Here is a 12,771-nt window from a genome sequence, read left to right as displayed (position 1 = left end):
ATAAAGGAAGAAGTGTGTTTTTCTTCCGGCTCTCCCTCCATCGGAGCCCTGGTTGTTACTAATAATGGCCGGCGGTTCAGCTTCCTCTTGTAAGGCACGGCAGAGAGTCTTTCCTTACAAGTGTCGCCTTGTCCTGAGAGCACATTTGAAAGTGACCAAACTCTTCCGCTCTAGCCTCATTTTTGAACTACAACTTTCACTCTCCAAAGCAATCAAGGAGCAGGAATGGAACGGTCTCAAGTTCGCTGACTTAACTAACGCTTTTAAGAAACGGATGCTCCAGTCCACGGGATAGAGGTTGTCAGCATCTGTCCAGAAAACTAAAGTCGCTGCAAAGCCTTGTCAGTCACTATTACTTAAGGAGGCTTCAACAATCTCAGTCAAAAATGAAGAGGTTAATGCTGTCATAACAAATTAGCCTTACCTGTCTTCTTTTCTAAAGGTAATGCATGGGTGAAATTAATGTGCTCTGCGACCTGTACTGATCCTGTGTTTGTACCTAAATTACATGAAATACATCCACATAGACAGCACGCTTCCAAAAATGATTCTTTAGGGGCTCGTGAAATTCCCGACGCATAAGAATTCTGCTCCAATTTACACCAGTGTCATTTACTGAATTCAGAGCATTATTCCTGATTTACACCACTGCAATATCAGACTCTGGCTGTACGTTTCACGTCAGCACTGACCTTTTTGTCGTCCCTCCACCCAACTCAACGAGGCTGAAATCTGTTGCCAATGCATTTACCTGTTGTTGTTCTTCAGTTTAATGTGTTCAGTAGGTTGTAGGAGCTGTCCATTCTTCAGCCAGGTAATCTGAGGGGGAGGTTCTCCCTGGGCCAGGCAGGTGAAGATCGCAGTAGTCCCTACAGGTCTGGAAATTGATTGAGGATGCTGCACAAACTCTGCAGGGGCTGTGAAGGGAAGGAAAGGCAAGCATGAGGAGCACTGCCAGGTTGCTCTGGGACCAAACGCGTTCCAATGTTGGTGTGAAATAACCTGAGTCTAGTTTGTGAGTGCAGCCAAGGCTGACAAAGGGAAACCCCAGCAGATTATCAGCTCCTGAGGCAGTGTGGCAGGTTTGTGACAGGCATGTGTGGTCTCTATAACTATAGAGTGCGCTTGCCCATCTGTAGCCATGACTGTAACCAACTAAAGAACAGAGCGGAGCTGGCTAACTGGGGAGAGGGAATTTTTAGTAACTGGATGGGTTACTGATGCCAGGTGGGCTAGTCATTTCAAAACACAATGTCCCCTCCTACTCTTTAAGCAACCTGGATGCTCGTTTGTTTACACAGAGGCTACCCTGAACCACAAAACGCTGTTTCCTATGGTTTTGTAGCAATGGTACCATAGGTCTAGGCTAGTGATATGCTGGTATGAGGCCCATGTGATGAAGGTTTTTTAAAAACGAATCCTGCGCATTAGAAAGGAATTTGATTGATCTGAATGGATTCAAACAGAGAGATGAAATACAAAGGCCAGAATAACCTCCCTTGATACGTTTTTTAATATCGTATGCTGGGGAGTGTTGTATTCCTTCCTTCTTTCTCACTGTGATCTATTGACTTTTAGAAGTGTACATCATCTGAAATGAGCTCTGGGGAAAGGTGCCAGATCAGAAGCTCTGACGTCCCATTTGAAAGTGTGATCCCCAGAATATAGTGCGTTTCTGAGGGTATCGTTCCAACGCCACTTTCACATCCTTCCACGCCCTAGCCTACCCACAGCCAGGAATGGCAAATTATACCAGAGCTTAGTTCTTCATGTTAAGTACTGTAGTTAGTGGTTAGAGTAGTGGACATAGAGTCAGGATTCATGGGTTCTATTCCCAGCTCTGACTTAAAATGTATCTTTGGGCAAGTACTCTCTGAGACCCCATTTACCCACCTTCACAACAAATCCCGTAGCGCCGCACTCAGAGCGATGGCGCAAAGCCCATTTAATGTTTCCGAAGATCTTTGAGATGCCCAATGCAAAATATTAGGCCAATTCTCCCTCTCTAAACTGGAGCCCAAGCTCGTCAGTTACACAGATCATTCCGGAACCTGGAGCCTGGTGACAGCGTTTGCCCGTCGCCGTGCAAACGCTGTTCAAAGGAGCCACATTCATATCCATTGGCCTGGCTGTGGAGCAGTATGTAGCTTCCTCCATCAGGCATGGGTAACCTCACTCAAAGAGACAAATCATTATGAGGGTTTCCAGCAATACCATTCCTAATAGTATTATTTTTTTGCTCTGCAGTAATGCCTCAGAGCGCCAATCACGGCCCAGGGCCTCCCTGTGGTAGGGATTATACAATCATATAAAGAAAAGATGGTCCTAGTTTCACAGAGCTTCCCATCTAGGTATAACACAAGAGACAACAAGTGGGTCAAGACAGACGAGGGGAACACAAGGAAACAAGCCAAATGAATAGCCGAGTTCGTTTCTTTACCCTGGCCACAGCCAGCCAGAGACAAATACATGCTCCTATCCAGGGGTCTTCACCCAGAAATCCCAAAACCTTTTACACAGGCGCGTAAATCTCATTCGTCCCAATACACAAAGGAGGAAACAGAGGCACTGACAGGTGAAGTGACTTGCCCAGAGTGGGCGGCAGGTCTGCAATGGAAGCCCAGCCACCTGGCACTCTCCACTAGACAATGCTACAAATATTTTGACAGCAACATACGGCCTGTTTTTGCCTAGTCACATACCAAAAGTTTGGCTGACCATTTTCTCCTCACCAGATTCTCCATTTGCTGCAAGCTCTTAGCCCAGTAACAGATCAGAGCAGTCCCCATATGCCCAAGTCTTCAGCCTGGGACCCAGAATTCCTGGAGTCAACAAGTCACAAACGTGTTTTACTTTTAACAGGATTTTAACAGGAAATGATTCCTCCTCCCCCTCGCTCCAAGCACCTCATACGAGACTTGAAATCATTTATCCAAATACAGCAATATATTGGGATCCAGAAAGCGGCGCTTGAAATGCATGCCTGAATAGCTGAGTCTATACAAGAAGCTACGCTCCAAAGGGCAAGGCCATAATAGACTCCATAGTGCTGCTAAGACCCGAATCCAATCTCCAGCAGTTCCTAGGAAGACAAACATTCAACAGCCACTGGTCTAATGAAATTATAGCCCAAAGTCACCAAGTGGATTGCTGACATTGACAAGCGCAAGGTTATTTAGTAAGATATGCTCACTGCATGGGCAGGCATTTTCCAAGCTGGAGATTCGGGTGCGCTGCTGTGAATGGTGCACATCTCCCTTCCTTGTCACATTTACACCACCGGACTTCCAGAAATCTAGGCCACAAACAGGCTTCCCTAAGATGTGTCAGCCAGGGTGAAATTCGTGGGACGATCTTGGATTTCTATTGGCTTTGTTGGTTGGTCCAGTGGAGTGGTTGGATAAGAGCACCGTGAATAATAATAATGACTAATTCTCATCTCTGCTGTTACCCAGCTTATATAACACCCTCTGCAAGCCTAGGAGTGCCTTACAGCATTGCAAATTATATACATACAGGGCCAGATTTTCAGCGAATGCCTCCAATTGTGTCCAATGACTGTCATTAGACCTCAAGCACCCGGCTTTCATCCATCTCCCCCATTGTCCTCTATGCACTTGTATATGTATATGATGATCCTGTGTTTCTCATTTCTACCTCTGCATCTGACGAAGTGAGCTGAGCCTCACGAAAGCGTATGCCTGCTAAAATTAAATGTGTTAGTCTTTGAAGTGCCACAGAACTCTCGTTGTTGTTTTTTTGTGATTATCCCGGATATAATGAGAGGCAGGGAAGAGATAGTACAGTATTAATGACTATTTAAAGGTGTGACACATGTATCAAAAAGCCATAAAGCTTAATACCTTCTTCAGAAATGTCTAAAGAAAGGCACTAATAGGTTTGGCTGTGCCTAGAGATGCTTCATTGCAATGTTATGAAGACCTATGGCACGCCGCTCCTATCCCCTCGGGAATGTCCTGTCTCACCAGCATGTACTCACACCAAGCCAAGCAGGAAACCGCCATCATTGTTATTTGGTTCTAAGTATCGTGTGTGCCCTGGAGCGTGAAGTCATCTGGGCCTGGTTCTCTCAGTGCTGAGGACCCTCAACTCCAGCAGATGCCAATAGGAGCTGGAGGTATGCAGCCCCTCTGATAACCAGCCTCGTTAGCAATGGAAGAGGTGCAGTGCGTCATAGGCAGTGATAGGACAAGTTTCCCTACACTGCCATAGTGACATGCCTGAATGTAGGGACTGCGTCTAGCTGGGACATGGAAGTTCCGTCTCTGTGGCCCATTCAGGCCTTGGTCTCTTTGCTGAGATTGCCAACCAGGAGTCAAGTCATGCTAACTGTGGCGTTATTACCACTGTGGACCAGCAGCTGTCAGAAATGGTCTAGGTATACTAGGTCCTGCCCCACCACAGAGGGATGGACTAGATGACCTCTTGAGGCTCCTTCCAGCCCTCCATTTCTATGATTCTACATTACTGAGACTTGGACTGAGACCCACAAATTCATTTCATGCAGGCTACCAAACAGCCATCAGATGGTCAACAGCTATAACAACCTACATGCCTAGGCAGGATCTGAATTATGGATCTACAGCAGCCGCGTGCATGCCCATTTTCTGTACCTACATGCTGACCTGAGCATCTTTAATGCAGGATTTGGACATCTCCCTAAGGGGCAAGAATTTGAAAATTGGGCCCAGAGCTTTAGTATAGGGACAGAGGCTGAACTTCAGAAGTTCACTTGAGGTCGAGTTGTGGGGAAACAGCACCATCACACAATGGGAGATGGACTGCTAATCTAAAATTCTGCTTTCGCTGAGCACCAAGGCTGAGAATCTGTACGGACATTGACACAGCAAGCGTCCAAGACACTGGAGAGGAGAAATGGGGATGACTGTCTCCAACTCTGGGGTGTTTCAAAAGCCAAACCCTGATCTGAAATTTGCAAATGTCCCTTTCTCTATGGGGCTGATCCAACAGCTGGTGAAGTCAATGGGAATCTTTTCACGGTGAAACCTTGAACACTTTTTTATGGCATGAATTTAGGGTGTAAATGCTGAGAGCTCCTTAGCTTAGGCAAACACCTATGGCAATGCAAATGCCACAAATTCAAACACAAAACATGATAACTGCAGCACGTCAGTGAATTAATTCTAACCTGGAGGTTGATCCTGCATGTCTTGCTAATGAAATCAACAGAACGGCTCACATGAGAGCATGGGTGTAGAATCTACTGTACAAAAGAACAAAATCTCTTTCGGAAAGCGGAGAATGGAGATACAAGGCGGTGATTATAGAAAAGAGCCTTCTAAAATGTGTTCTCAAGCCGGACAGTCATTCGTGAGATGGGATCTTGTTTTTCTCCATAGCTTTCAGGAGGAAATGAAGCGTGGAGTGGAGAACACTGGTGAGCATCTGGCCATTCAGAGCCCATCAGTTTGTTATGACACCAAACACATAATAAAGCACAATAGATCGTACTGCCGATAGAGAAAGAGAGGGCTTTGATTTATTTTCTTTACTGCCACTGATGCCTCCGCTTCTCCCATCCGTCCCACACAAACACCCTCCATTTTGCATTTAGACACATTCTAGTCTGAAGGAATCTCTCATAAGACTTTCACTTGCGGCATGGCACAACATGATAGTCAAATGTCTGTGCTAAGATCCCAGAAGAAAATGGAAACTTTTCTTTGGAGGGACTTAACAAAGGGGATCAAAGAACTCTAAATGGTTAGGGGAGGGCAATGAAAGAAAGAGACTGAGCCCCTGAACTTTGAAGGCAGGAGAAGTCCCAGGGGGATAATAAGATGGCATTAGATGATCTAAAAGGGAGATTGTAACGAGAAAGATAATTATCACTGAAATAGAATAAGTGTTCAAATAGAAAGTGAAGACATCAAATGTGACGATCTCAGTCCAAGCTACAGCCAAGATTTTCATTAAGATCTTTGGGAGACGGCATTACTTAGTGACTGAAGCTGAATAACGGGAGTCAGGACTCCTGGGTTCTCTTCCACTAACTTATTGTCTGACTTCAGGCAAATCACATTAACCTCTTTTTGTCTCAGTTTCCCCACCTATAAAACGTGGACAAGAATGCCTTCTTCACAGGGTATTGCAAAGGTTAATTGATTTATGCCTCGAATGCTGAGAGCCTTATGTTAAGGAAGCTTCGCGAATGAAAGTATTATTTATTAGCACTTTGGAATATCGTGCTTTGGGGACTTGCGCATTGTTCAGGAGGCCCTGCATTTCAGCAGAGCTCCTTCCAAATCACTAAGACCTTTGTTTTGTTGTTACTGGTTTTTCCCCTTCAATTATGTAATTTACACCTTTGGTATCTTGATAAAGCTAAAACCCACCGTCTCTCTGTATCTCACCCTCAGCATTTTCTTCTTGAGTTACATTTGAACAACAATTGCTTGTGCCTCTCGGTGTGAAAACTCAGACAACCGAAGTTCAGAGAAAGCAGAAGCTGCTGTCAGAGTGGTAGAGCACACTGAGGGCACAACTCTGTTGCCAATGGAAGTTTTGCCATTGGCTTCCCCAGGGGAAGGATTTGGCCCTTGGAAAGAGAAAAAGCACCAGAACAGATGATCCTTGCTATACATCTGAATTTCACAGCTCCCAGATACAGCTCCACTAGCGACTGTAAGAGCTGGGTACCCCTGCTGTGTCTGCACAGAGAAGCAGTCGCCAGCTCCTCATACTCATATACCTTTTTGATCTTCCAGTTCTTAATGCAGGCGCATTTTCTCCATTTCAAGGATGCCGTTCCCGGTGACAGCACTTTCATTAGAAACCTAGGAACCGATTCTCATCTCAGTTACACCCGTGTAAATCCAGAGTAACCCCAATGGAAGTCAGAGGAGTAACTCGGGATTTACAGCAGCATATCTGAAATCAGAATCTGAACCCAAGTCTTCAAAAGATGTGATTTTAAACCCTGCTTTCTTGCAATTAGTTCCGCTACACAACAGCTTTTCCTTATCATGTTCTTGCCAAAGAGGAAGCAGTCAGCAATAGGGAAAACTTTTATTTTTTCAACTTTCAGATTTTTAAACTAGCTGCATTTTTTGTAAACTTCTCTTTTCTGCTCCCCAAACCTGTTTGGCTCAATGGTCTTTACCACATGCATCCTCTTGGAAAAGCTCTCCTACCAGATGCAAAGTAGTTTTAAATTGCTTTCCTTCCACTCCCCCGCCCTCTCCCAAATCCTGGGGCTTTAGACTATAGAGCTGCACCTGGCTGCATTTCAGGCAGTTCCTGATTTACTGCTCCAAAACCTGAATCTGCCTACTCATGGTATGAATTATCAGCCGCACTTTTATTCGGCACCTTTCTCTTTCAAGATGAATGTGGAGCATCACTTGTGTCTCTCTCAGAGCGTGCAAGTGGAGGAAAAACATCACACAAAGAAATCTGGCCTTACAGCAATTCTAAATTATTTTGTGCTACAGAAGTAAACGTTCAATGCCAGGGTTCCCAAACATCCACTGCGTGAGGGAGATTGCTGTGTGACCCCCTTCCATCCCGCTGGCAACGATACAATACCACTGTAGCAACTCCAGCAATTGCTTACCTGGAGGGAATTTCACATACTTTCAGCTTCTTTTAGTGCGATTTAGCAGCTGGGAACAAAAAGGAGGAGCCAGCACCCTGTGACCTGAATGCTCTCCACAGATCAGCCTGGCTTCCCAAATACAATTTGGGAATTTCTATATTCTAAGGGAAGAAATAGATTTGTTGCGCGATCGGAATTTATGCAGCAAGGGGATCACTTCGTTTTAGAGCTGATCTCGCTTCTTCAGTGGTAGCAGAGAGGCGGCTGGGAACCCAGCCTCGGTAACTGACAGGTGAGCATCACAACGAAAGGAGAGCGTTTCCCCTGTCACGAGCATGAAAGGTTCAATTAGCCCACTCCGGCAGGAGATGTATAATTTGAGATTCAGGCTATCGTCAGTCAACAGCTAACGAGTGAACTGATGAGAATGCAAGAGGCTGTAAGTGGATTCGCCCTGAAGAGGAGGCAAGTGCCTGTAATTAGGGGAGGATTTGTTGCCTTTCAGCTCCATGCTGCCAGCTGGGTTGCCTGGCGGCTCCTTTCACCATGGAGACGGGTCGCTCGGTGAGTTTTTGAGCGCTGGTTGCTGGCGGAGTCGCTGAAGGCCCATTAAAAGTGGCCTTTCAGGTCTGCTGTGGGCAGACGGTAGAGCCCCGCACCCCACTGGCACTGAGAACTATGGGTCATGGCGCAGAGGACTTTTTCAGAGTGCTCAACTCTGAATCTTTAGTGGGTGGCTCAGACTCATCATCTGTTGCCATCAAGAATCCATCGCGGTGGGTCCCTTGCCCCCACTGGACCTTCTGGAGCCAGAGTTTTAAATGTCTTAATTGTACAAAATAATTTCATGCTGGTAAAAGATGCCATGGGGAGGGAACCGTGTTATCCACAGAGAACAGCTATAACACAGCATCCATTGCTTATCCCGGGCCACCCTCAACCGGAGGAACTCCTGGTAGAGGGGAGAGAGTAAATCAGTGTCCAGGCCCATTCAGCCTTCAGGCTCTCTGCTGGGCCTGTTAAGAAGGGTGCTAACTAATGACAGGGCAGTTTTGTGAGGTGGCCATGGTAAGAACTGGACGGGGCCATTTCAACTTGATTCACAAAGGCAATGGAAAAACCAGTGGACGTCAATAGCTTCTGCTCTCTACTGACCTGGGCTGGACATGAATGAGGGATTTCAAAAGACAAGGCTTTGTGCCCCATTATCAAAGCCAGGTACATCTACACAGCAGCTGGAGGTGTCATTCTCAGCTCAGGGAGACAGACACGTACCACCGGATCACTTGATGATTACCTGGCAGGGGCGTGCACAGGGGGGGGGCAAGCAGAGGCATGCCCCCCTCCCAATAATCATCGGGGGCACAGAACTTGCAGAGGGACGGGGGGGCAGAGCCATCTCCTGCCAGGCTGGGTGGAGAGGGGAGAAGGAAAGAGTGAGCTCTGGTGGGGTGGGGGAGAAGGAAGAGCGAGCTCCTTCCTGGGCCAGGGAAGGCTGGCGGGGGGCTGGAAAGAATGGGCTCATTCACTGTGAACGTGCCCCTCCACGAGGGGTCAAATTTAAATTTCTGCATATGCCCCTGGCATCCGGCATTGGCTGCTGTCGGAAGACAGAATCCTGGGTTGGATGGACCACACGTACCCTTTGTGTCGGGCTTTTCAACTTTCCGCTCTTAACGAACGTGCAGCGCAAAGAACAGGTAGAAAAAAACTGAATCAGCATCAGTAAAAAAACTGGCAAGGGTCAGATCTTCACACAGGGCTAGGAAAAGGTGGAGAAAATAGTTGAATGGGTGTAATTAATCAACAGTACTCTGTCTTACCTTGGACAACTAGCCTCCCCTGGGCCGTTCTCCGCACCCTCGTGCCGGGTTTGTTAGCGGCGCACACGTATATCCCCGAATGCTGCACAGTGAGATCAGAAATCATTAGGTTTCCTGTCCCCAGCACCTGAATTCCTTCTACGCCAATTGGACGGCCATCTGGAAGAGAAACAAGACAAAATGACTACGTGTACCTTTCAGCGGAACTCTCCAGCCCACAGCGAGGGGAGCTGGGCCCGTGTACTTAGGGCATGATACAATGCTCCGTCGGTGGGGGTCCTTCCAAGGACTTCAGTGAGTTTTAGATCAGGCCATCCATGGTGCAACTAGAACTGTGCATGTGACATTTGGAAAAAGCTAGTCAAAGATCCTCAGCTAAGCCTTTGCCCCCTTAGTATCAGGCCACTGCTTTTTATGGTTTGTATTTTAAGACACGGTGCCTGACAAACACAGTTCTAAATAAGCACTAGCCTGTTCTAGGGTGTTTGAGTGGAGAACGGGGTGGTTAGTTGCTGGAGGAGCTGCCCTTTCATTAGATGTGAAACTGAAATCCTGTTCCCTTCTTGCATTGGTGTTTAGAAAGAAGCTTAAAAGCCCTACAGAATCAAAAATAAAGGCGCACCCATGGGGGTTCTTACCACCTGAACACAGCACATCCTCTCCCTATATTTGTTCCTCTAGCTAGCAAACCGGTTTGTGTGTTGTGCTTTAAAAGTATGTTGAGATATTAAGAAAAAAGGAACATTTAGGCTCAGTATTAAGGAAAAATTCCTACCAGTGAGTGATATTAGACTGCGGCATAGTCTGCCCAGAGAAGTGGTGGAAGTCCAATAAAACCAGACTTTAAACGTTCTGTAGGGAACAATCATTCATTGGCAGGGGATCAGCTAGATGAGACTCTTATTTTCCATTGGCCTAATCCTGAGATGCTATGCACCTGTAACTCCCATTGACTTGGCCCTACGATTCTAGGATTGGCTTTACTCCACCTGGGTGTGCAACTACTGAGTTGTCTTAGTCGCAGGGAGCCTTATACCAAGGGACAGCGAATGGTACTGCTTGCAGATATCCATGGCGATATAGAACAGACAGTCATTCCAGTGTCAATGTCTCCCGTAATCCGACAATGGGAAATCTATGTGCAAATCATTGTGGGAATGAAGTTGTTGACATTCAAAATGTGACTGGGTCACCGAAGCCAAGAAGCTGAGACACCACATTCTGCCTGTCGACTTCTTTTATATTCTCTCTGTTTTATGTTGTTAAGTATCCTCTAAGCCCTGCAACTACAGGTGCCATAGCCCCTTGTCATTTTCATCTTAGCTATTGGTCTTCATGCTTCAGGCAATAAGCTGATTAGCAGCTGGGGTCAGGAAGAAAATTCCTTCCATAATATAGTAGTGCATAATTAAGAGCTTTTATGGAGGTTTTAGCCTACCTCTAAAGAATCCAGAGCCAGCTAAATGGCTACATTGGTCAATTACAGTATAGTAATTCTCCCAGCAGGAAGGGACAAATGAGTTAATTATCACCCAACACAAATCAACCCACCTTCCAAGCCATCTGTGGTATATTGGGCATCTACCAATTTCTTCTGTTTGTTTCTATTTATGTTTAGGGTCCTTTGGGATCTGCATGCAATTTCTTCCTCCCTCCAGAAACTATTCTTTTGATACCAAAAGCAAACCCACTTATCCAACCACCAAGACAACTTAAGCCCTCAAGAACAGGACCATTAAGAGATGACACTAGATATGAAACCAGGTCTTTCAAATGAAAAGAAAAGAAAAGAAAAAAGCAGCAGGTCCTGCAGCATGTGTTCCATGGTTTTGTCCATCAGACCAGCAGAAATAAATAGTCTCATTGCAGGTGGCACCTTGACAGAGAGTGGTGGGAAAATGTACTATGGATTGAAAGACAAAGCAGGAGACATGCCCTGAAATTTGCAGATGCATCTTCTGCCCATGCTCTTTGCAATGTTTTGCAGGAAATGTGTAACTCAAAGGTTTCATTGTTCCATCAGGCAGGCAGACCTCGGCCACTTCATTATTTATGTTACAGTGAAAGGTGCTCAGATCTTTCAAATGGAGAAAAACAACGTCATTAAGTAACTGTATAGCTGGCCAACGTGCTGCAGCAGTAAATTGCTAAGCCATAAAAAGGACAGTAAAGCATGACCTGTCCAGTATTTAATGAGCAATAAGAAGGCTCTGTTCCCTTTGAATATCATTTAAACTGAAGTGTAAAGAAGGTCTGAATTAAATTCAAATTGAACTTGATTTAATCTTTAAATTAGACCTTTTTGAAGCCTATATTTACAATCGATGTAAAATCAAATCTCTCTCTTGAGGCAGTAGAAAGATAGGTGAAATATGTGAGCAGGCTGCACCTGGCAGATAGGATGTATAGCGGTATAAATGAATTAAGATATTACACAAAAATGTGATTTGAATGCTAGTCTGGGTTATTACGCTTTTACCATGTGCTCGATAATTTTAACATAAAAGACCCAGGCTGCATCAGGTATACCATGCAGTGCAAATATCGGTGTCTATAGGTCTCCATTTGTCTCTACCGTTACCATTTATTAATCAGAGGTGTGAGAATTTGAGGACATTTTTCCTGGCAGCTAAGTTTATCTTTTTTCTAAAGAAAAGGAATCAAGTTTTCCCAGCTCATATTCACCATCCAAGAGACAAGGTGGGTGAGGTAATATCTGTTATGGGACCAACTTCTGCTGGTGAGAGAGAGACCAGCTTTCGAGTCCACAGAGCTCTTCTTCAGGTCGGGGAAAGGTCCCGAAGAGCTCTGTGTCGCTCGAAAGCTTGCAGAAGCTGGTCCCATAACAGATATCACTTCACTCACCTTGTTGCTCTAATATCCATCCTACAGCTGCAACTGCACTGCTCTCCCCATTCAAGTCATGCGAGTTTTGCAGTCTCTGATCCATCTTAAAAGATGGCATTTTCTGGCTCGATTCACAGTCCCTCTCTCAGGGACGTCTAAACTACAAGCACTACAACCACACCCGGTAGCGCTGCGGGGTAGACACTACAGCGACGGAAGGGTTTTTCTGTCTCTGTAGTAAATCCACCCCCTCAAGAGGCAGTAGCTAAGTCGATGGAAGAGGACCTAGCCGCATCTACAGTGATGGTTAGGTCGGCCTCAATACCTTGCACACGCACGAAGTTTTTCGCAGCCCTGAGCAACGTAGCTAGGTCGATTTACATTTCAGATGTAGGCCAAGCCTCAGTCTGCTCAAGAAAAATAAGTGGTTAAAAGCGTGCTTCTGATGCCCAATCTCTGGGCTCCCTGACTCTGCTCCACCCTCCTTCTGAATCTCCAGGGCTTTGAAGACAAAGGGCCCAG

The 12,771-nt window shown here is 45.8% G+C and overlaps 1 protein-coding gene across 1 annotated transcript in view; it reads right to left on the bottom strand.

Moving 5' to 3' along the window:
• The window catches only part of IGDCC3 (immunoglobulin superfamily DCC subclass member 3), a 163,036-nt gene that overhangs the window by 42,034 nt on the left and 108,231 nt on the right, over positions 1 to 12,771 (bottom strand). The window contains exons 6-7 of the mRNA XM_067556091.1: positions 9,403 to 9,561; positions 752 to 917 (exon numbers count right to left, since the gene is read on the bottom strand). Coding sequence (XP_067412192.1) covers positions 752 to 917; positions 9,403 to 9,561 — 325 coding nt within the window. The remainder of the gene's footprint in view (positions 1 to 751; positions 918 to 9,402; positions 9,562 to 12,771) is intronic.

This window comes from Emydura macquarii, unplaced genomic scaffold (genome assembly GCF_026122565.2).
Source record: "Emydura macquarii macquarii isolate MOO-44397 ecotype Brisbane River unplaced genomic scaffold, CSIRO-AGI_Emac_v2 contig_1644, whole genome shotgun sequence".
Taxonomy (NCBI): Eukaryota; Metazoa; Chordata; order Testudines; family Chelidae; genus Emydura; species Emydura macquarii.
This window is presented reverse-complemented; position numbering and strand designations above follow the sequence as displayed.